This window comes from Ranitomeya variabilis, chromosome 5 (assembly GCF_051348905.1).
Source record: "Ranitomeya variabilis isolate aRanVar5 chromosome 5, aRanVar5.hap1, whole genome shotgun sequence".
NCBI classification, from domain to species: domain Eukaryota; kingdom Metazoa; phylum Chordata; class Amphibia; order Anura; family Dendrobatidae; genus Ranitomeya; species Ranitomeya variabilis.
Genome location: NC_135236.1, coordinates 547,583,146 through 547,606,403, shown reverse-complemented (window position 1 = coordinate 547,606,403; position 23,258 = coordinate 547,583,146). Strand labels below are relative to the sequence as shown.

The window sequence follows — 23,258 nt, the reverse complement described above, 5'->3', positions numbered from 1 at the left end:
GGGGAGTAATGACGATCCTGGATGGGATCCGCTGCATGAAAGGGTCCACCGGATGCCGCTTCGCTGCCCGAACTGGTAACAGACCGTTGTACCCTAATAGACGGTGCAGCGATGTCTCAACAACAAATATAATCCCCCTCGGTGCGGGTGATGCAAATGGCGCCTGCGCACCAAGGGGGATTATATTTGTTGTTGAGACATCGCTGCACCGTCTATTAGGGTAGAACGGTCTGTTACCACACTGAACTTCAAAGTACACTATTCTGGAATTATAGCTGCTCGCTTATATAATTTCAAATGTTTCTGCTATCTTGGGAGACTTTGCTTATAGGTAGTTATACCAGCGCGGGTACCGATGTATACATATTTTTTTATGTAATCATCTATTCAATACAATATATAATTTTTTTAGTCTTTTGTGGTGATTGTTGTACCCGCGGCAGGCAAACTGCCCTGTGCTTTGTAGCGCCACTCACAGTTGTTTATCTTTAAAAGATACATTCTGCCTGGATATATACTTTCCAGAAGAAGTGCACAGGCTTGTGCAGATTGGTCAATGGCACTCCTGTCTCTTTCCTTTGAGGAGGCTGCTTCCAAGTAAAATAAGGCTTGTACATGTTCCTGACATGGGTTTCAGGCCTGACAGACTGAGCACAATACAGGCCCTCGCTTGCTTAGAATTAAATTCTAATGCTTTTGGTGTCTGGTAGAATCCAATTTCCTGACATTGAGCATACAGGTCACCCAACTCCTATATTATATTCACCTTACAGTGGTTTCATCTGCTATGACAGTGGTTTCAGTGGGATCTAGTGGCCAAAATGAACTGTGGAGCTCACAAAAGTCATGTTTCATGGGAACCTGCTGGCCTTCTGAAGATGTGAGGCGAGGGCCGCATAATGACATGGCAGTGGTGGTGGTGGTGACTTCAAAGCCCAAAATTTAAATGGGCATGTTTTAGCTTGCATTTTAAATTGATGGGGAATATGTATCCACTATCTAGCTAACAATTTGGAACAAGGGAGGGATTTCCCAAATACAGGAGTGAGAGCTGTCCGAAATGTATGATACAGGGCCACCTGCTGGCACTCTGCAAATGTCAAGCAAGGGCCGCTTAATGACATGGCGGTGGATGTGGTGGTGGTGGCGGGCGAAGCCAAAAATTCAAATAGGCATGTTTTAGCTGGAATTCTAAAGTGCTGGGCAATATGTATTCCATATGTATTCTTGCTAACAATTTGGAATGAGGGAGGAACCTCCCAAATGTAGGAGTGCGAGCCCTCACAAATGTTAAAGAAAAATCTAATGCCAAAACGCTTCGTGTGAAAATATGCAAAAGGGAGGTGTAATTTTTTCATTTTTATTTTTAGTTTACGTTATATACATGTTATTTGAAGGAAAAAATGTTTATTGGCATTTGTCCCTTTAAACAAATTTAGGTTTGGTTTGCTAGGTCTTTTTAAAAATCCATAAAACAGGGGCAATAGTCTGACAACATTATTCCCAGATACTATAGGAGAATCTGAAAGGCATGCAGGCATCTTCTTCATTCTGTTCCCATTTACAGTAGTTTTAGCTCTTTCCCGTCCTTTTCTGCTTTTTCCCGTGCCCAAAGACCTGTTTGTTGGGTAGAGCAGAAAAATATTCAGCTTTCCCATTTACTTGAATTGGATTCATTATTCTGTATGAATATACAGATATCAGAAATTATTTGTGCCGTTTTTCCCAAATCCGAATATTTCACTATTCGCTGAGTCATCACTAGACTTTAAGGATAGGAAAAAAGCATCTAAGTCATTGCAATAAATGCTCAAACCCGAGTGCAGTTCTACATGTCTAGTTTATTTGTTTTAAAGATTACACAAAGTAAATCATTGTCAGTATTGTAGAGGAAACAATTTCATTTTTATAGAAGAAGAGAAATCATCTGTAAATCAGGGGATAGACTTTATTTTTTCACTCCCTTTTCTTGGTCAAGAACCTTTTGGAAGTGCCTGGAAAAAATAAAACAGTTTAATTAATCTTCCTATATTAATAACCATTGTGTTTTGTATAGACACATTGTTAAATCTGGTACATAAGTTCTGTTTTTTTTTTTTTAAATTGGATACAATATATTACTAATAGTGCTGAGCATTCCGATACCGCAAGTATCGGGTATCGGCCGATACTTGCGGTATCGGAATTCCGATACCGAGTTCCGATACTTTTGTTATATCGGAAATCGGAATCGGATCCATATACATGTAAAAAAATAAAGAATTAAAATAAAAAATATGGATATACTCACCTCTCCGGCGGCCCCTGGACCTTACCGCTGTAACCGGCAGCCTCCATTCCTAAGAATGAGCGCCTGAAGGACCTGCGATGACGTCGCGGCTTGTGATTGGTCGCGTGAGCGGTCACATGACCAATCAGAAGCCGCGACGTCATCGAAGGCCCTTCACGCGCTCATTCTTAGGAACGGAGGCTGCCGGTTACATCGGTAAGGTCCAGGGGCCGCCGGAGAGGTGAGTATATCCATATTTTTTATTTCAATTCTTTATTTTTTACATGAATATGGATCCCAGGGCCTGAAGGAGAGTTTCCTCTCCTCCAGACCCTGGGAACCATCCTGGATACCTTCCGATAATTGTGTCCCATTGACTTGTATTGGTATCGGGTATCGGTATCGGCGATATCCAATACTTTTCGGGTATCGGCCGATACTATCCGATATTTTCAAGTATCGGATGGTATCGCTCAACACTAATTACTAACATAGAAATAATACAGTGCTATGTTATGTCCAGCAGTCCCATCGATGATGAGAGCAGAGTTGCACGTGGAGTTGCACGCAAGGAATGTGTGTTTTGAGTTATCTGCATTTGCACTGCTGCTAGTCCAAAGAAGGATACCTTGCTCCACTATTCCATGATTGGAGATCTCTAGATAAGGTAAGGTATCACTGCTGGTTGACCCGAGAGGTAGTATTCCGCTATCGGAACCGTTTTGGTAACATCACACATGTTTTGGATATCAAGTAAAGTCGGGCTGATAGAAAGAGCATTCATCCTCAGTGTTTGCCGCTGGCCGGGGCAACACTATCTTGGATTACTGCACTGAAAACACAGTTAATTTATAATTACTTTCTGGCAATCATTATCTACAGATCTCCAATCATGGACTAGTGGAACAAGGTATACTTCTTTGGACTAGCTGGTCCAAAGGCAGAAGACTCACCACGCTCACTCCTGGCGTGCAACTCCGGTAACAAGCTATTTACAACTCTATCCTCTTACCAGTAATCGGGATCTGACAAGCGCTCATATACGAGTATCGGGAACCTGTACAGACGGATCTTCTCAATGTGCATGAGAAGCAGAAGCAGGAAGGACGTCCACTGCCCCTGTGGCTACACAGGGAGAACAGCAGGATACTGCAGCTACACTCTCCTTACCACGGCAACAACCACAGGTAATACCTCAATCAACATTTTTTAAACATTTTTTTGTGCTGTACCACGGACTGTATTTTGCATTTATAGTTAGTTGATATCACCATATAGGTATTCATTACTTTCATGCACTGCACGTACTGACAGCATCAGAGGTTTTATTGCAACTTTACACTCAATATCTCCTTACCTCCGGGCTACATCCTTTGTAAGTTAAGAGACCAGCCCATTTACTCTACTAAGCAGTATACAGTATCCTGAATTGCATGTACCCACTTTTGAGAAATTTGTTCCTTAAACTCTTGCTGGATAAGCAGGTTTGTCATCCACTGGGTCCAAGTGCCATTTGGATTCACTTACTGTATATGATTTTTTTATCCATGTCTTTAAATATTGACTATTTCATTTTATATCAAGCAGAAGGATAAAGAGAAATGGAGCAGGACATTTTAAAATACATACATACACATAAAAAAGCCAATGGTGTAGCGTAAGGAGTAGAGATGAGTGAATATGTTTGGCGCCCTCCTTATTCTGTAAGCTACAGTGCTCACCGAATAAGCTGCAGAGGGAACCCGGATAAATGGAGCGCACCAGCTGATCAGTTTTCCAGCATCACAGCTGCATATGTCGCCGCTGTTTCTCTGTCACATAACATGCATGGATAGCCTGTTTGTTTGACCCTCCATGCATAAGTTGTGAGTGTGTAAGGAGGTGACAGAGGTCGTCTCATGCCTCCCCCTCTTTGGACGCTGTTCTCATGGATGGCGTGCGGTAACTTGTCATCAACCAATGTTTATGTATTCATGTGATATTGTTGTGTATGTATTTGATATGTGTTGTCTATAAGCTTAGGGATAGAAAAGAAGATGGCATATGACAATAGTGAGATTGGATTAGGGGGCGCATTAGTGATAGGGAATCAGAGCCTTAGGGTAGGTATCGTGAGCATTAGGGGTTTGTTAGTTGGGAGGAGCTATAGAGTAGTGCAGCATAATGCAGTGGGATATATAGCAAAGGAACAAACTGGTTGGTAGTCAGTCAGGATGCAGCAGTGAAAAGAGACAGTCTGCTAGCCATGAGAATAAGGCAGCTAAGGCAGGAAGGGGCTCCAGGCTGTGTGCTGTGCAGTCGGTCACCAGCTAAGAAAGTACTTTTCCAAGGAAGGATCTGAAGCTTATGACAGGGACTAGTGGCAGCTGAGACAGCGAGCCTGTTACCCTATAACTCGAAGCTGGTCCAGGGGATGACAGAAAGCTGGTGGGCCCTAATGCACAGACTGGGTGGAGATTGTCCAGAAGCAAGTCAGGGATTGCCAGAAGCTAGGCAGGGATTGCCAGAAGCTAGGCAGGGATTTCCCGAAGCGAGGCAAAGATTGCCATGAAGAACAGATGTTGCTCAGAAGGTAGGGAAGTGGTTGTGTGTAATTGTTGTGGTGTGTTTTTTATATTATATTAACTATTAAAGGTTAACTTTTATCTATACTAGTATTTATATAATTGCTTTAATCAGTGAACTATCTTTTTGTAAACTTTATATCTTCTTTTTCGGTGAAGAATTGCTGATTTATATATTGCGGGTCTTCTGTCCGGGACTATCAATAGTGATCAATGGGTGGCTGATGCTTTGGATGCCTTTTCTGAGTTAGAGGAAGATTGTGGTGCAAAAACTACTGACTTGAGAATTCTGTTTAATAATTTGTCAGACTGTTATAAGGACAATATAAAATCCTGGTGGCAAACAAAATCATTGGAGAACTATATAAAAAATAAGATAGTGCCAAGGGGTCTTAGGATCTCTATTACACCAGCGCGTAGGGCTAGAACTACAGATCTTCTTAAAGGGAACCTGTCACCCCCCCCAGGCATTTGTAACTAAAAGAGCCACCTTGTGCAGCACTAATGCTGCATTCGGACAAGGTGGCTCTTTTAGCTATGCTCCTTGCACACGTTGATATAAATACTTACAAAATCTGCCCCCTCATACCGTGAAATCGCAAGGGAGGCGGGCCTTTCCCCTCTGATTAGATGCAGCACAGCCATCATTCATGTCCCCTTGGCGCCGGGCACCGCCTCCTGGGCATTGTTTGAATCTGTCCTGAAGCCTGCACTGTGTTGTTATCCCTTGGGCATGCGCAGTTAGCGCTGCCCATCTTCTGACATCATTTGATGTCAGGCTGACTGCGCCTGTGTGGCCGCGCTGCCCGAGATCCTGCCCCGCAGTGTCTTCTGATTTATTCACACTGCGAGGCTGGGATTCATGGGCATGCGCAGTGCATATCTTCCCCTCTCACTCACCTGCCTCCGCCTTCTTCAGACTCTGCAGCGTCAGCTGATCCCTAATCGCATGCCATGGCACGGGGTGGGATCTCGGGCAGCGTGGCCGCACAGGCACAGTAAGATTGATGTCAAATGATGTCAGAAGATGGGCAGCGCTAACTGCGCATGCCCAAGGGAATACATAACAGCGCAGGCTCTGAGACAGATTAAATCAACACTGAGGAGGCGGCGCCCGGCACCAATGGAACATGAATGACGGCTGTGCTGCGTCTACTAAGAGGGAAAAGGCCTGCCTCCCTGGCAATTTCACAGTATGAGGGGGCACATTTTATAAGTGTTTATTTCATCATGTGCAAGGAGCATAACTAAAAGAGCCACCTTGTCCGAATGCAGCATTAGTGCTACACAAGGTGGCTCTTTTAGTTACAAACGCCTGGGGGGGGGTGACAGGTTCCCTTTAAAAGGTGGGAGGTAGAACTAACAGAGAGTTCATTGAGGTTTATGTCTATCCTATTGGAAGAAGAGAATTGGAAGAAGAGAATAAAACCTTAGAATTAACAGCTAAAATTGGCAGATCTAGTGGAGGAGATCCTAAAATTTAAGACCCACTCGGATTTTGCTAGGAGATAGGCAACTCTCCAAAATACAATAGAGCAATTTCAGGGTGAAATAAAAAGTAGAAAACAAACAATTCACCAGAGAATTACATGAGTTTAAAGAGAAAGATTTATACTTTTCTACAGGAGGATAGAAAAACTGACGTCACAACTGACGTCTGATATAGACCTATCTGACACTGACAGAGAGGCATCTAATTTTTCAGGGGATGGGGCGCCTTCGGTGGAGCATGGAGGAAAAATGATAGAACAAGATGGAGAGACAAGAACGAAGAGGTTATATGGCAACAAGGAACAGTTACAGGAGAGATGTATCTCCATCTGGGCCTTCACCATCATCTTCCTTATCTTTTTTAGAGAAAAAGAAGGCTATGGGTCCAGACCTACTGAAAGAGGAAGACACCAAAAAGTGATAGATAACAATAGAACCATTAACCTGTCACCCTATCCTCTAACCAACTTGGAAAAGTCAGTTTTATCTAATGGCCTTTCATTTGGCCCTACAAATAGGTTTGATGAATTTGGTTGGGTAAAGAATATAAATCTCTTTGCCTTAAAAATTGGGTGGAAAAAGTATTTTAAAACACATAATAAGGCTGCATGTGAATCTATGGGTGTCATTGAGGAGGATCTCCCAAGTGTCAGGATTTTAACGGACCTATTGAAAGAATATTAAAGACCGATAGGTATGGGTCCTTTCACAGACCTTAATCCGGAAAGTAGGAGGATGCCACCACAGACGGGTCTTGATAGTATTGGGATTTTTTTTAAACTCGTGACTGATGAATTTGGAAGGATTGGCTCTATGGGTGGATATCACCACTCGAATTTGAGGAGAGGAGAAAGGGAAGCACTGGATGGTCTTGCCACTAGGAAAGAATGTATTTTTAAGCCCTCTGATAAAGGGGGAAACCTGGTGATCTTGGACCATAAACAATACTTGGACATGTGTGAGAACATCCTGAAGGATGTATTGACTTATAAACCATTGAGAAAGGACCCTACTGAAAGTTTTATGGCTGATCTCAAGATTTTATTGACAAAAGCTAATGAATCTGGGCTGATATCAAATAGCGAGTTTGGCTTTATGTGTCCTAAATTTCCAATTATGGCTGTTTTTTATTAACTTCCAAAGGTCCATAAAGGACTGAGTCCATTGAGGGGTCGCTCAATAGTGGCTAGGATTGATTCCATCACCCAGAAGTCTAGTGTGTATGTAGATAGGGTACTTAGACCATCTGTTACCTCATTGTCCTCTTATATTAGAGATTCCTCTGACCTCCTTCTCAGACTGGAGGATATTATTTTAAGTGATGATGTACATCTGTCGTCCATTGATGTGGAGGCCCTTATACAGTAATATCATGCATGGAAAGGGACTGAGGGCAGTTGATTATTTTTTAAGGTCAAGGGGAACACATTTTTTCCAACATAATCAATTTGTCATTAAGTTACTTGAATATGTATTGACGCATAATTTCTTTTCATTTGTGGGTAGGTTCTTCCACAAGCTCAGGGGCATGGCATTGGGGAGCCCCTGTGCCTCCACTTATGCCAATTTGTTCATGGGCTGGTGGGAGGACCAGGCCATTTTTTGCAAAGATGAGACGTTTTGGTGGAAACCCAAGATATTAGTTTGGGGTAGATACATAGAAGACGTGCTGATATTGTGGTCTGGTGATGGCATTTCCTTTTCTAATTTTGTCAGTGAATTGAACAACAATGATATTGGCCTGAGACTCACTTCTGAGATCCATTATAACTCCATTAATTTTCTCGATTTGAAGATCTCTAGAGATAATATGGGTCAAATTGTAACTGAAACGTTTTATAAGCCTACTGCTACTAACAACCTGCTACGTTGGTAAAGTCATCACCCCTCCAGTTTGAGAAGGGGTATACCAAGGGTCAGTACCTTCGTATAAGAAGGAATTGTTCCTCTGACACAAATTTCCATCAACAGGCCCGTGATCTGAGGAACAAGTTTTTGGACAGAGGTTACCCCCTTGAGGTTTTAAATGAAGCCTATAAGTCATCGATTAAAAGGGAGAGGCCTACGCTTTTTGAAACTAAAGGTGATGAGGATGGAGGAAATGATTTGAGAATTTTGGGCACATATGATGATTAATAGAATGAAGTACGGAGTGTCATTCAGAAATACCAATCTTAAGATGAACCCTGACTTGAATGATATTATCCCTGAGTTCCCACAGATTACATATAGGAGAGGGAGATCCATCTGTGACCAATTAGTCCATAGTGCATATTCACCTATTAAGAAGTCCCCCACTTGGTTGGAGAAAGGAGAAAACTAGGGGAAAGACATTTTCTAGTTCTTATGCGGAGATAATGTACTGCAGTAGACATTTCGCAAATTGCAGGACTGTAGGGGTGGTGTGTTTGTTCCAGTGTAGTTGCCCTATGGACTACGTGGAGAAAACGAAATGAGAACTATGTAGGAGGGTGGGGGAACACATAGGAGATATTCTAAATTATCATGAAACCCCCATATCCAATCATGTGAGGAATGTACATGGAGGGGACATGGAAAGTTCTAGTTTTTCAGTGATTGAAGTGGTTACACCACCAGATAGAGGAGGTGATTGGGACCGTTTTATTTTGCAGAAGGAAGCCAGGTGGATCTTCCATATGAGTAGCATGAAACCGGTGGGACTAAATGATCAGTTACAGTTCGGTTGTTTTATCTGAATCGATTACTGATCCCACCCTCCCAATAATTTGACAGTCCTAGGTATAGGTTTGAGCCCACTGACCCATTGCCCTAAATAGGGATTTGGTCAATATCAATGTATAGGTTTTTTTTATTATATCATACGCTTCTCTTGATTTATTTATTAATTTTTTTTTTTTGGTCTTAAAGATTTATAACGGAGAAGTAAGGGGATTTTGAGCCCTAATATTGGTGTGTTGCCCTTTAAATCACATTCCGTTGTACTTCAGCCCATAATGTGTCTCCTCTATTAAACTATCGCCTGCGCTATGTATTGGTTGACGCAATGACAAGGAGTACTGCAGTTCATTTGGCACAGGCGCACTGTAGTGTATTTTTTTTGTGCGCATGCGCAATATGGAACGCATCTGTGTTCCACACAACAGGAAGTATAGTAGCAAGGGCGGAAGTCAGCGGTGTTGGAATGTGCCTGCGCGAGTGATGGAAAGTGTGCTGAGACACTGGAAGCAATGTAGCCTGGAGTCTAATTAGAGGGAAACACCTGGTTTGTTTATTTACATATATATAGGAGGCAATGTTTATCACGCATAAGGCTGATTGAGGCAGGCAAGGATGGATGGACTCTATTCTCCATTGCGTTTGAATAGGCTCCCTGTGAATCTGATTTATGGAGCCAAACCCTTCTTTTTTTCCTTCTGGTCAATATGATTCAAATAAGTTTTTCTATTAATAATTTATGACTAAGTATGTCTCCTGATGAACCCACTGTTGGAGAAACACATCTTTATCCTTTTTTGTTTTTTTTCTTCAGTGTTATATGTATTTGGGAATAGGTGCTTTTTTCTGGGATTATATGCACTATTTATTCATTTGAATATGTGCATATGTGTATCCCCCTTTTCTGCACCTTATGTCATTAATCAATATGTACCCAGTGCATTTCTATGATCTTTCACCCTATGTGATTATTCTGAATCAAATTGCCTGCTGTCTGCTGTCTGATTATTTTCTTCTTTCTCACTTTAGGGCCTATAACGGCAAAATAGGGAGAGTCTACGTTGAGCCAGGGCGCCATTTCACAGGTCCTAGACTGCCAACAGGGATGCTATACTGGAGTATCTGAAGAGGAATAACCTCATGACCCAGTATCAGCACGGGTTTACTAGGGACCGATCATGTCAGACTAATTTGATCAGCTTCTATGAAGAGGTAAGTTCCGGTCTGGACCAAGGGAACCCAGTAGATGTAGTGTATATGGACTTTTCAAAAGCTTTTGATACAGTGCCACACAAAAGGTTGATACATAAAATGAGAATAATGGGGATAGGGGAAAATATGTGCAAGTGGGTTGAGAGTTGGCTCAGGGATAGGAAACAAAGGGTGGTTATTAATGGAGCACACTCGGACTGGGTCACGGTTAGTAGTGGGGTACCACAGGGGTCAGTATTGGGCCCTCTTCTTTTTAACATATTTATTAATGACCTTGTAGGGGGCATTCAGAGTAGAATTTCAATATTTGCAGATGACACTAAACTCTGCAGGGTAATCAATACAGGGGAGGACAATTTTATATTACAGGCTGATTTATGCAAGCTAGAAGCTTGGGCTGATAAATGGCAAATGAGCTTTAATGGGGATAAATGTAAGGTCATGCACTTGGGTAGAAGTAATAAGATGTATAACTATGTGCTTAATTCTAAAACTCTGGGCAAAACCGTCAATGAAAAAGACCTGGGTGTATGGGTGGATGAGAAACTCATATTCAGTGGCCAGTGTCAGGCAGCTGCTACAAAGGCAAATAAAATAATGGGATGCATTAAAAGAGGCATAGATGCTCATGAGGAGAACATAATTTTACCTCTATACAAGTCACTAGTGCGACCACACTTAGAATACTGTGCACAGTTCTGGTCTCCGGTGTATAAGAAAGACATAGCTGAACTGGAGCGGGTGCAGAGAAGAGCAACCAAGGTTATTAGAGGACTGGGGGGTCTGCAATACCAAGATAGGTTATTACACTTGGGGCTATTTAGTTTGGAAAAACGAAGACTAAGGGGTGATCTTATGTTAATGTATAAATATATGAGGGGACAGTACAAAGACCTTTCTGCTGATCTTTTTAATCATAGACCGCTGACAGGGACAAGGGGGCATCCTCTACGTCTGGAGGAAAAAAGGTTTAAGCATAATAACAGACGCGGATTCTTTACTGTAAGAGCAGTGAGACTATGGAACTCTCTGCCGTATGATGTTGTAATGAGTGATTCATTAATTAAATTTAAGAGGGGACTGGATACCTTTCTGGAAAAGTATAATATTACAGGGTATATATATTAGATTCCTTGATAAGGCGTTGATCCAGGGAACTAGTCTGATTGCTGTATGTGGGGTCGGGAAGGAATTTTTTTCCCCATGATGGAGCTTACTCTTACCACATGGGGTTTTTCTGCCTTCCCCTGGATCAACATGTTAGGGCATGCTAGGCTATGGGTTGAACTAGATGGACTTAAAGTCTTCCTTCAACCTTAATAACTATGTAACTATGTAACTATGTAACCTCCGCAGTAAGGTAGGGAATCACAGTTTGGACATTAGGGTTACCTTTCACCTTTCTATTTTCAGCCTACAGCAGAAAAAAGGTTTTTAGGGCCAAGTGGTTGTGTGTAATTGCTGTGGTGTATTTTTTATATTATATTAACTATTAAAGATTAAGTTTTATCTATACTATTATTTATAAAATTGCTTTAATCGGTGAACTAAAGCTTGGGAGATGCCACTCTGTGTACACTGGGCTGCATCTTTGATTGATAGCAGTTGAACTGTTGAAAAAGGACATTGTCTCTGAGATGGTTTGTGGAGCTCATGGATACAGAGCCGGAGTGACAGATATCGAGGGGACTCTGACAGTAAGGGCTCATTTCCACTGGCGAGGAAAACGGACGAGTGCAATCCGATAAAAAATCGGATTGCACTCGGACCAATGTTATTCAATAGGTGTCTTTTCATTTGCGATTTTTTTCTCAGCCGAAATCGGACTGAAAAAAAAATCGCAGCATGCTGCGATTTGCTGTGAGTCTCGGACAAGACTCGCCAATGCAAGTCAATGGGTGCGAGAAAAAATACGTACGGAATACGGACCATCCGTATTCCATCCGTTTTTTACGGATACATCACCATTCTGTGGCCTAGAACACTGTCCATGGTCCTGTAAATGACTGTCTAAAAATAGTTGCAGAGAAAAAAAACGGATTGCATACGGATGTCATACGGATGTAAAACGGATGGTGCGATTAAAAATCGCATTGCACTCGCATTACACTCGCATGACAATCGCATGACAATCGCGTACGCTACATCCCTTTTTTCGGTCCAGATTATGGACCGATTTGTCTCTCGCCAGTGGAAATGAGCCCTAAATGTGAGTGTACTGCTGCACAAGCTGCACATGCAGCAGAAGGGACATTGGATTTCATTTGTGAGGCGCCAGGGTGTGGGAACAGTACAGCTCGTTGCCACGACTACCACCCTGGCCGCCTTCCAACTGTGACACAGCCGCTACACATTCAGCTGCGGCAGCGGAGAGCTGATCAGCAGGAGTGGAGCGCTCCAGGTGTTCTGGTTCCCTCTGCAGCTTATTCGGTAAGCGCTGTAGCTGGCCGAATACGGAGGGAGCCAAACATATTCGCTCATCTCTTGTAAGGAGTACACAGTGGTTGGCTAACCTTGGTGGCAAATTCTCTGGGGGGAAGGGACAAAATTTACCCCCTTTCCCTTTTGGTAAATGATCCACAACTCTATTGCACTGATCCTTTTCAAGGGGCGCTTGGACACAGTGACCAGAAAGTTGAAAAATCTCTCAGTACAGTAAACTGAGATGTGAAATCTTTGTCAATGCCTATGCAAAGCTTAACAGCTGATGACAAACTTCTCAACTGCAGTGCTCTACCTAGGCAATGACAGTACCAAATTATGTGTACTGCACAAGTGCATGCGATGTGCTCTTTCACAGCTCTCAGCCTTTTACCACACTTGCAATTGTGTGAGAGGAGAGTTATCCAAAATATAAATACAACATAAACAGCAGCAAAGTGAAAGCATCCAACAAAGACTATCAACAGCAGGAAAGACCAGCAGGGGAATGCATATAAAGCCGCATCCAAGAGGATGATAGGGCAGCCAAATAGAGTAAATTAAAAACACCTCTTACCCAAAACTGTCAGGAACAAAGACAAGAAAACTAAAGCACACAAGGAAAAGGTGTTTCTGCTGTGGCTCAGCGGAAAGAAACACAGAGAAACAATCAAGTGTTCGAATCCATGACAATTATACATATAGCAGAAATAACCTGCAGGGTCAAACGGTGATCTAGTTATGTTAGCAATTTCATAAGACATATTATATGTGCTTGGTGGTTAAGGGGTTCAATTCCCAATAGGGTGTGAGTGATAGGGTTAAAAGACTGGAAATAGGGATGGGGGAGTTTTTTGTGGCATATGGGGCAGGAAGCCAGATTGATGGGGGGTAGATTTAGGGACAGGGAAAAAGAAGGTCTATTTAAGGGGTTTGAAGGGTTTTTGCTGACCTCTTTGCCTTCAGGATACAGCTGCCCAACCACCCTCCCCTTGTTTAAACAAAAAGATTTAAGGAAGATGAATAACATGTTTTTCTTTTACTATGTCACAGTGGCGGGGGGATAGGTCTGGGTTAGAGGCGGGTCAGGTGGTCATGGTCTTTGGTTGGAAGACACTATTACAGTATGGTGGCTGGCCAGGGTTATTTGCGGGCATAGGTCAGGGTGTTAATTAGGTGTGATTAATACCTCATTCCCTGGGCTGGTGATGTGAGGCCAGGGAAGATAATTGGATATGCCTCTGGACCAGACCTATCGGTGTGTTAATAGGATTCTTGTGTTATTTCATGTTATGAATGATGTTTACATTGTTGGGGTGCTAGGTTGGGGGTGCACCCCAAGTGGTATGTAAATTTTTTAAATAAAAGGCTGCTGTGACCATTTTTTACCAAGTCACAAGCAGTCCAGCAGTCCTGTGTATATTTAAAGGTTTTAGGATAAGTATAAGTATGTGGGTTGCGGTATGAATGACCTAATATATCCCGCTTTAACTTGTCATGAGTCTTCATCCCTCAGTCAGTAACTACACTATTCGTAGCCTGCGAACATGAGATCATTGGCTTCCCTAAAAGCTAATGTTTGATTAACACATTTGTCATCTGTTTCCTTTTCCATATATGTATGTGATAAAGTAAATGGACAAACTGTACGGTTGTGCCAATAATATTTCCTTCCGTTCCTTTATTTTTTTTTTCCTTGGTTATTGTGACAATTATTTGCTATGAACAAAATATCTAACAATGAAAAAGTAAAAATGACTTTACCTGAATTCAGGGATAATGATGACTCACAAACGCAATCCATCAAGTAAACCACCAACCACACCATCAACAATATCAATGGCGAGTCCACTAACTGAATCAACAAGATCAACAGTTACATGGAGGGCTGAGCCTAGAACTCCTGTAACTGTTTTCAAAAGTGGACCAAGCAAAAAAGTCTGGAAAAGAAAATATACAAAAAGCATAATTATCATTAGCTAATTAAAAACATATATGTTAAAGGAGAGGGTCTTCTACTCGGACAACCACTTCTCTATCTCCATGTTTACTCCATGTAAAATAATAACACTTATACCCACCTCCTATGTGCCAGCGCCCTTCCAGCAGTGTTGGCACTGGCTGTCAATCCTTGCCTCCAATCAGCAGCTACTTCACACTCCTCTCCTTTGGCCGTAACTGACATATGGAGGAAATGAAATCTGCGGCTGCTCTCTCACTTCTTCTGGATGTCTGATTTGTTCAAAGGATGGGGAAAGAGTAAAGCCAGCGCTGGTTGGAGGCAGGGATCCCATGGCATAATATCATGTAGGGGCCTCGGAAGAGCCAGTGCCAACACTGCTGGAATGGCGCTAGCGCCGGAGGTGAGTATAGGTGTTATTTTACTTTAGGGATGCATAGTGATTGAGAAGGGGTTGACTTCCACCTTAAACATTCATATACTTGAAATGATATCTTGATATCAGCTGTATAATTTAATAGTTAAGGGGGTTGTGCAGTACTTTTATATTGATGACCAATCAGTATTAAATTGGTGGGGGGTGCGACACCATTCACCCCCACTGACCAGTTGCTCGCCGTACTTGCAACTACCAGATGTGATCAATTACGGAGCTTCACATCACAGTGTGTTAGGTGTCGAGTTCCCACCTCTGCATAGGGGGAGTCTCGAACCATCTCCGCTGCAGTCTCCCATTCTTCTCCAGCCACAGTGGAGCCTGCTCAGTGGAGACGTCGGTCCCAGCGTCTAGCTCAGGCTGATACTGGGTGACTGGTTACTACTGTCCTTCCAGGCTCTGCCTTTGTGGCTAGCACTAATCAGCAGCGAGCAGGTCTTTCTGGGACTAAGCCCTGCCTTTCCCATACTGAGCATGCCCACTGGACAACCTCCCATTGGAGGTCGGGGGTTAGATGCTCTGGTCCTGTTGCAGCTCCTATTGGACCATCTGGAAGGTCTTTTAGCACTGCTGCTATAAAAGGTTTGTAAATGTGTGTGTGTTGTTGTGTGAAAGTCGCTCTATAATCATCCCCTCCCTTGTGTTTGACTGCTCGCATAAGGTGGATGATTGCTATCTAGCACCCGACTTATTAGCACTTGAACACACAAAACAGCGTCTAATTGCTGTGACCGCCAGTGCGGCACCGTGTGCTATCACAGCGCTTTCCTGACCCAAGTCTGGGTGGTTAGTGGTGTCCGCCAGAGTGGCACCGCATGCACTCTCGTCCATCTAAATTATTATTTCAGTCATTTTGACACCCCAGTTGCAGTGTAGAGCACAGGAGGTCTAGATTGACTCTAATCCCAAGTCTTGGGACAGAGCTCTGTGACTCCTTGCCTGCGTTCTTTGTGCGGTACCGCGGCCCTGTAACGCAACTTCATACTGGGTGAAGTTAACCCGTGTGTGAATCCATATTGTACCGCCATATAGTCCGTCATTACTCAGCTGCAGGTTCCATCTCTGCACGGTGGACCCCGGGCTGCGAATGCACCTTATACTATCTTTCTATTTATTTGGTGGGTTCCGCTAGCCCTAACACAGTGTTGTCCTCTGTATAGTTGCCATGGCCGGGTACTACATACCTGCCCCTATTAGAATGAGTGGTGGTGGATCTCAAGACCCCATACAGCTGTTGGAGCTGTGTTGCTCCACAACTGATCTTGTCCAGCTGACGCCAGCAACATAAACAGCTGATTTGCGGGTGTACTGAGTGTTGCAATCTTACCGATCTGATACTGATGATCTATCCTATAGTATGTACGGACCATCAATATATAAGTACTGGACATCCCCTTTAACGTAAAATAAAAAATTAGTGAACAGGAATTTTGCTAAGAATACAATCTAAATTGTCTTATCTTATTTTCAGTCAGATCTGCCACCAGTTTCTTGATCTCACAAGATACAGAAAGATAGATAGATAGACAACCTTTGTCTATTATCTATCTATCTATCTATCTATCTATCTATCTATCTTATACACTGGTCAAAAAATAAAGAGAACACTTAAACAAAAGAATATAACCCCAAGTAAATCAAACTTCTGTGAAATCAAACTGTCCACTTAGGAAGCAACACTGATAGACAGTCAATTTCACATGCTGTTGTACAAATGGAATAGACAACAGTTGGAAATTATTGGCAATTATCAAGACACACTCAATAAAGGAGTGGTTCTGCAGGTGGGGACCACAGACCAGATCTCAGTACCAATGCTTTCTGGCTGATGTTTTTGTCACTTTTGAATGTTGGTTGTTCTTTCATACTCGTGGTAGCATGAGACGGACTCTACAACCCACACAAGTGGCTCAGGTAGTGCAGCTTATCCAGGATGGCACATCAGTGCGAGCTGTAGCAAGAAGGTTTGCTGTGTCTTTCAGCGTAGTGTCCAGAGGCTGGAGGCGCTACTAGGAGACAAGCCAGTACAGCAGGAGATGTGGAGGGGGCCTTAGGAGGGCAGCAACCTAGCAGCAGGACCACTACTTCAGCCTTTGTGCAAGGAGGAACAGGAGGAGCACTGCCAGAGTCCTGAAAATGGACCTCCAACAGTCCACAAATGTGCATGTGACTGCACAAATGGTTAGAAACCGACTCCATGAGGAAAGTCTCAGCGCCTGGCGTCCACAGATTGGGGTTGGGCTCATAGCCCACCACCGTGCAGGACACTTGGCATTTGCCACAGAACACCAGGATTGGCAAATTCGCCACTGGCGCCCTGTGCTCTTCACATATGAAAGCAGGTTCACACTGAGCACATGTGACAGACATGACAGAGTCTGGAGACGCCGTGGAGAGCGATCTGCTGCCTGTAACATCCTTCAGCATGACCGGTTTGGCAGTGGGTCAGTAATGGTGTGTGGTGGCATTTCTTTGGAGGGCCGCACAGCCATCCGTGTGCTAACCAAAGGTATCCTGACTGCCATTAGGTACTGGGATGAGATCCTCAGACCCATTGTGAGACCATATGCAGATACAGTGGGCCCAGGGTTCCTTCTGATGCAGGACAATGCTAGACCTCATGTGGCTGAAGAGTATCATCAGTTCCTGTATGAAGGCATTGATGCTATGGACTGGCCTGCCTGTTCCCCAAACCTGAATCCAATTGAGCTCATCTGGCTTTTAAAATGCGCGCGTCTCCTGCCTCCCGTGACGTCACGACTTGTGATTGGTCGCGTCGCCCATGTGACCGCGACGCGACCAATCACAAAGCCGGAACGTAATTTTAAAATACTGAATGCCTAGAAGGACCTGAAAATTACGTCACGGCTTGCTGTGATTGGTCGCGTCGCGGCCACATGGGCGGCACGCGACCAATCAGAAGCCGTGACGTCACGGAAGGAAGGAAAAGCGCGCATTTTAAGCAAACAACGCTGCCGGTTCCCTCGGTGAGGTGAGTATAGCAATATTTTTTATTTTAATTCTTTATTTTACACATTAATATGGTTCCCAGGGCCTGAAGGAGAGTTTCCTCTCCTTCAGACCCTGGGAACCATCAGGGATACTGTCCGATACTTGAGTCCCATTGACTTGTATTGGTATCGGGTATCGGTATCGGATTAGATCCGATACTTTGCCGGTATCGGCCGATTCTTTCCGATACCGATACTTTCAAGTATCGGACGGTATCGCTCAACACTAATTGCAACTGGAACATTTCATTCAGTGACATCTAGGATGTGGGATTTTAGAGTTCTCTTTATTTTTCTGAGTATATATATATATATATATATATATATATATATATATATATATAGAGAGAGAGAGAGAGAGAGAGAGAGAGAGAGAGAGAGAGAGAGAGAGAGAGAGAGAGAGAGAGAGAGAGAGAGAGAGAGAGAGAGAGAGAGAGAGAGATATAGGTAGATAGATATAGTACAGAGCAAAAGTTTGGACACACCTTCTCATTTAAAGATTTTTCTGTATTTTCATGACTATGAAAATTGAAAATTCACACTGAAGGCATCAAAACTATGAATTAACATGCCAAGACTGTGCAAAGCAGTCATCAAAACAAAAGGTGGCTACTTTGATGAACCTAGAATAGAAGACATATTTTTAGTTGTTTCACACTTTTTTGTTAAGTATATAATTCCACACATGTTAATTCATAGTTTTGATGCCTTCAGTGTGAATTTTCAATTTTCATTGTCATGAAAATACTGAAAATTTTTTAAATGAGAATGTGTGTAGACCTTTTGGTCTATACTGTATATGTATGTATATGTGTGTATATCTTTATATATATATATATATATATATATATATATATATATATATATATATATATATATAATCACTTTCTATATATACATAAATATATTTATTTGTTTACAGTAAGATGTTATATGCGATATGGATGTTCATTACCAAACCAGGAAGAATGTCACTTAGTATGTCTAGAAAGCCAAGACCCTCTGCATCAATAAACTTCCTCTGGAAAACAAACAAGAAACAAAAGACAATTATTTATTTTGTATGTTTCCAGTCTTCTATCCATAGATATAACATAAATGAGTGTTCTGCTTTGGATACAGTGCATATTAGCACATAGACTGATAGTTGTGAGGTAAGAGCAGACATGTGGATGACTATTTTCATATCACTGGGTATTTACTTATATGTGATAAAATTGTTACCTTACATTTATATATAAGTATTTGTCATGTGCACACGTGACCGCTTAGTATTAAGGGTCACTTGTAATCACAGGTACACTGAAAATAGTAACTGACATTTTAATTCATATTTCAGAAATCAATAGAACATATGAAAATCAGAAACTTTGTAATTTATCTTCTCAGAGAAATCTGCTTTTTTCTCCCCCAGGACAGATAAATCATTTTCAAAATTCTCAATTGACAGCTAAAATCTGTATTCAGTGAACATAATTAATAATAATTAGCACAGATTTTGAGAATGCTATAAAGAGATTACCGCTGAGCAACAAACAGCATCAACAAGTACGTCAATATCTTCATTGATATATAAAACCAGCCTAGGCTCATCGTTCTGTAATAAATACAAATGTGTTACTGGCTAAAATTTATAAAGATATATGTAGAAATATGAACATGCAATTTTTATGCTTATCATTTCCAAAGTCAGTTATTAAGGAGAAATACCACAGCACAAGAATCCAAGTATGCAGCATTGTGCCTGATTTAGAACCATAAGGTAATTGGACCAGGACTTTAAGGCTAGGTTCAAATGTATGCAATGTTACAGACTAAGTGTCCACCTTAAAAAGATGGACATTGTTGTAGGCGGGGAAAAGTGGATATCATCTGTGTATCATGGCTTGCTTTCAAAACAGTCTTGATTCTTGCCACTCTTACATAAAAGCCAGGTTTGTCTAATGTTCGATTAACAGTGGTCCTGTGTACAAATCCTCCCACCTGAGGTGTGGATTTCTCCAGCTCCTCCATAATGACCATGGGTCTTTTGGTCGGTTCTCTAATTAGGGCTCTCCTTGCTTTGGATGTCAGTTTATGTAGACGGCATGTCTTGGTAGGTTTGCAGTTGTGTCATACTCCTTCCATTTTTGAATGATGGATTAAACAGTGCTCAGTGAGATGTTCAAAGCTTGGGCTATTTTTTCTTAACCTAACCCTGCTTTACTCTTCTCCAAAGTTGACCTGACCTGTCTTGTGTTTTTTTGGCTGTTTATTCTGGTGCTGTTTGAATTCTAATGTTCTCAAGCAAACCTATGAGTCCTTCATTTCTTCACAGAAACTCAGTAGTTATGCTGAGAAAAAAATTACACCCTTGTGGACTCAAGTCACTAATTTTGACTTCTATAGGCAAATGGTCACTTAGGATTTTATTCAGGGGTATCAAATTACAGGGGGCTGAATACAAATGCATGTCACAATTTTCAGCTTGAGATTTTTCTTTAAACTAAACCATGTATCATTTTCTTTACACTTCACAAATAGTTGCTACTTTGTGTTGGATTACCACATAATATCCCATTGAAATACATTTACGCTTGTGGGTGTACCATGAAAAATGTGGAAAGGTTCAAGAGGTATGAATATTTTACCTTACAAAAATAGACGCGTAAGAGGAGATCTCATTTATATGTATAAATACATTTGTGGTCAATGCAAAGGACTGGCATATGCCAAAGACCTTGCAATAGACCAGGGGACATTCATTAGGTGTGGAGGAAATGCAATTTCCAGCAGCAAAAAAGAAAAGGGTTCTTTACAGTTAAAGCAATCACATGGTGGAATGCCTTACCACATGGTAGTAATAGCACATACTATATCTAGTGATAAAAAATGTATAATTGGTGGATAAAGGTTGATCTTGAAGGACCTGTATCTTTTTTTCAACCTATGTTACTATATTAGAGATGAGCAGGTCTGACAAGATTAGAATTTTCATGCATATTTTACCTTGCTAACTTGATTTGCAGAAAAAGTATTCTTTATAAATGCAATGTACATTATTGCGCTCTGTGATCTCTTTTTTGCCGGGTCTCTACTGTTCAGCAAGATGGTGGTCTCTGAATTCGCATGGGGTGATTTTCAAAAATATTTGTATTCTCCAGAAAGTAAATTTTTATAAAATTTAAGTAAAATTAAGTCCTGCTAAAAAAAATTCACCTATTTCTAAATTATGGGGTCAATTTCTTAAGACTGGTGCAGTGCCTCAAATTCTGCTTTGGTAAGGGACTGGAGTAGCATTTTTGCTATACAAAATGCTGGCACTTTGATGAATTGGGTGAGTTCCTCCCCAGGTCCACCCATTTTGGTAGACCTGATCATACCAGCATGAAAACACCAAAAGTCGCAAAAAAATTGCAATATTTCTAAGCATTTTTGTCACTTTTCTGACGTCTTATTCGTCACACTACAACAGTGTGGGTAATTAATGAAACTTTGTATGGACAAATAAAGAAATGTAAACAGTGTAGAAAAGGGAAAAACTAGAATTAAGTTTGGAGGGACAAAAATTCACCACATTACCAACAGAGCTTGTATAAGTATGTTTTCCTCCCTTGTTGTAAAGTTCAGGCAATCCAACTATAAAACAAATGTAAAGAAAACACATTCAATGTAAGAATGATTAAAATTCCTAAAAATAAAGGTGTAAGAGATGAGGAAGCATGGCTGTTATCTTCTAGATGAAGCACTTCTGGTATTGTATCACAGCACCTTTTAGATAGTAGCAATTTTCTGTCCAAATGCCTGCAAGCTGTTCAACGGCTTTAATACCATATGCCTTTTTTAAGTCAGATATTTGTATTACATTTTTATTAAATTAAAAAAAACATAAAGATAATAGATGTGTTATATAGAATGAGGGGAGTTTGTCTTAACAGTAAATAAATAATAAGCGTGTTTAGTGTAATGAGCATTAATAACTATGGCCTTTTCCCCATTTATACATGTAAATTAATAGTGCAGACAAAGGCCACATTGGAGGATGTGAAAATGTTAGTCACGGCGGTTTTTGTTTTTGAGTAGCTGTGTTACTCTCTAAAATGTCTACATATTTTAGGAGATGTCTCATAGCACAAACTAAATAATAGCGTCACATGAAACCAATACTATACCACGACTTGGAAAATGATTTTGACATCACATTGCTTGTAGCAAGCCACAAGTTTCTACAATAGAGGAAAAGCATTTTGTGTGAGCTACATAAACATATACCAATATATTCATTTATACTCTACAGTATTAAAGCAAGTGTGTTTTCATAGATATCATCAGTTGCACAATTTCTTAATCAATCACTCGTAGCCATTGGCGTAGTGTGGGTTGCCAGTGCCTGGGACAAAGAATCTAGTTCCCAATAACCCATTGACAATTGTTTAGCAGACTGTTGTTTCTCCTGACTTTCCCACTGGCACAAACAGTCAGCGCAGCTTGCATTGTCTGAGAGACAGCTTCTGCTACACTCCTGTTGCTGGCAATCACTTTTACTCCAAGGTTACAAAAGTATTGGGCACTGAGTTCAACAGGTCGGATCCTTCTCTCTTCTGACAGCATCTTTTAAGGCAGAAGCTGATCTTCCTCACCCTGATAAACCTTCCTGGTATGTCCGCTGGCTGCTACCCCAATCCTATCACCGTCACCCAACTTTCATGATCTTCCGCACCCTGATATTCCTTCCTGTTTGGCTTTATCTTTCCATTTGGATCTATTTCCCCTTGCATTTTCCCTTCTGACTTCTAACTAATCCCCTCCTGTGTCTGTGACCAGTCTTCTTGCTGCCCCCTCCCTCCTGATCACACCTGGCCTATTTCATGAGCGCTTAGCCTGTTACAAATTCAGAGACACAGGTCTGTCTGGACCTTGGTCTGTCTCTAGAAGGATAACAGCAAATATGATAGCAGAAATATGCCAGAAATGAGCCAGAAGTGAACAGAAGGTAATACTAACCACTGTTAATAACTGTACTAAATTTAATTCCCTTTCCGCCACACTTATTCTCATCATGCTGACATATGCTCTAACAGTCTTGGCTCCATTACTCCTCACTCTCCTTCGCTATCCTCAAACCCCAGCATTCTCTAACCAAGTAATAATCTCTCCTTCCCTCCTGCCTCCCCACCTGACCTCCTCTGCTGACATGCTCCTCTGCCTCAGATCTCCT

At 41.7% G+C, this 23,258-nt stretch overlaps 1 protein-coding gene across 1 annotated transcript in view; it reads right to left on the bottom strand.

Moving 5' to 3' along the window:
- Positions 1–1,821: 1,821 nt before the first annotated feature.
- Positions 1,822–23,258, bottom strand: part of LOC143773827 (uncharacterized) — a 35,960-nt gene continuing 14,523 nt past the window's right edge. Inside the window, exons 5-10 of the mRNA XM_077261165.1 lie at positions 22,213–22,266; positions 21,623–21,679; positions 19,584–19,658; positions 19,017–19,082; positions 14,419–14,594; positions 1,822–1,994 (exon numbers count right to left, since the gene is read on the bottom strand). Coding sequence (XP_077117280.1) covers positions 14,442–14,594; positions 19,017–19,082; positions 19,584–19,658; positions 21,623–21,679; positions 22,213–22,266 — 405 coding nt within the window. The 3' untranslated portion in view covers positions 1,822–1,994; positions 14,419–14,441. The remainder of the gene's footprint in view (positions 1,995–14,418; positions 14,595–19,016; positions 19,083–19,583; positions 19,659–21,622; positions 21,680–22,212; positions 22,267–23,258) is intronic.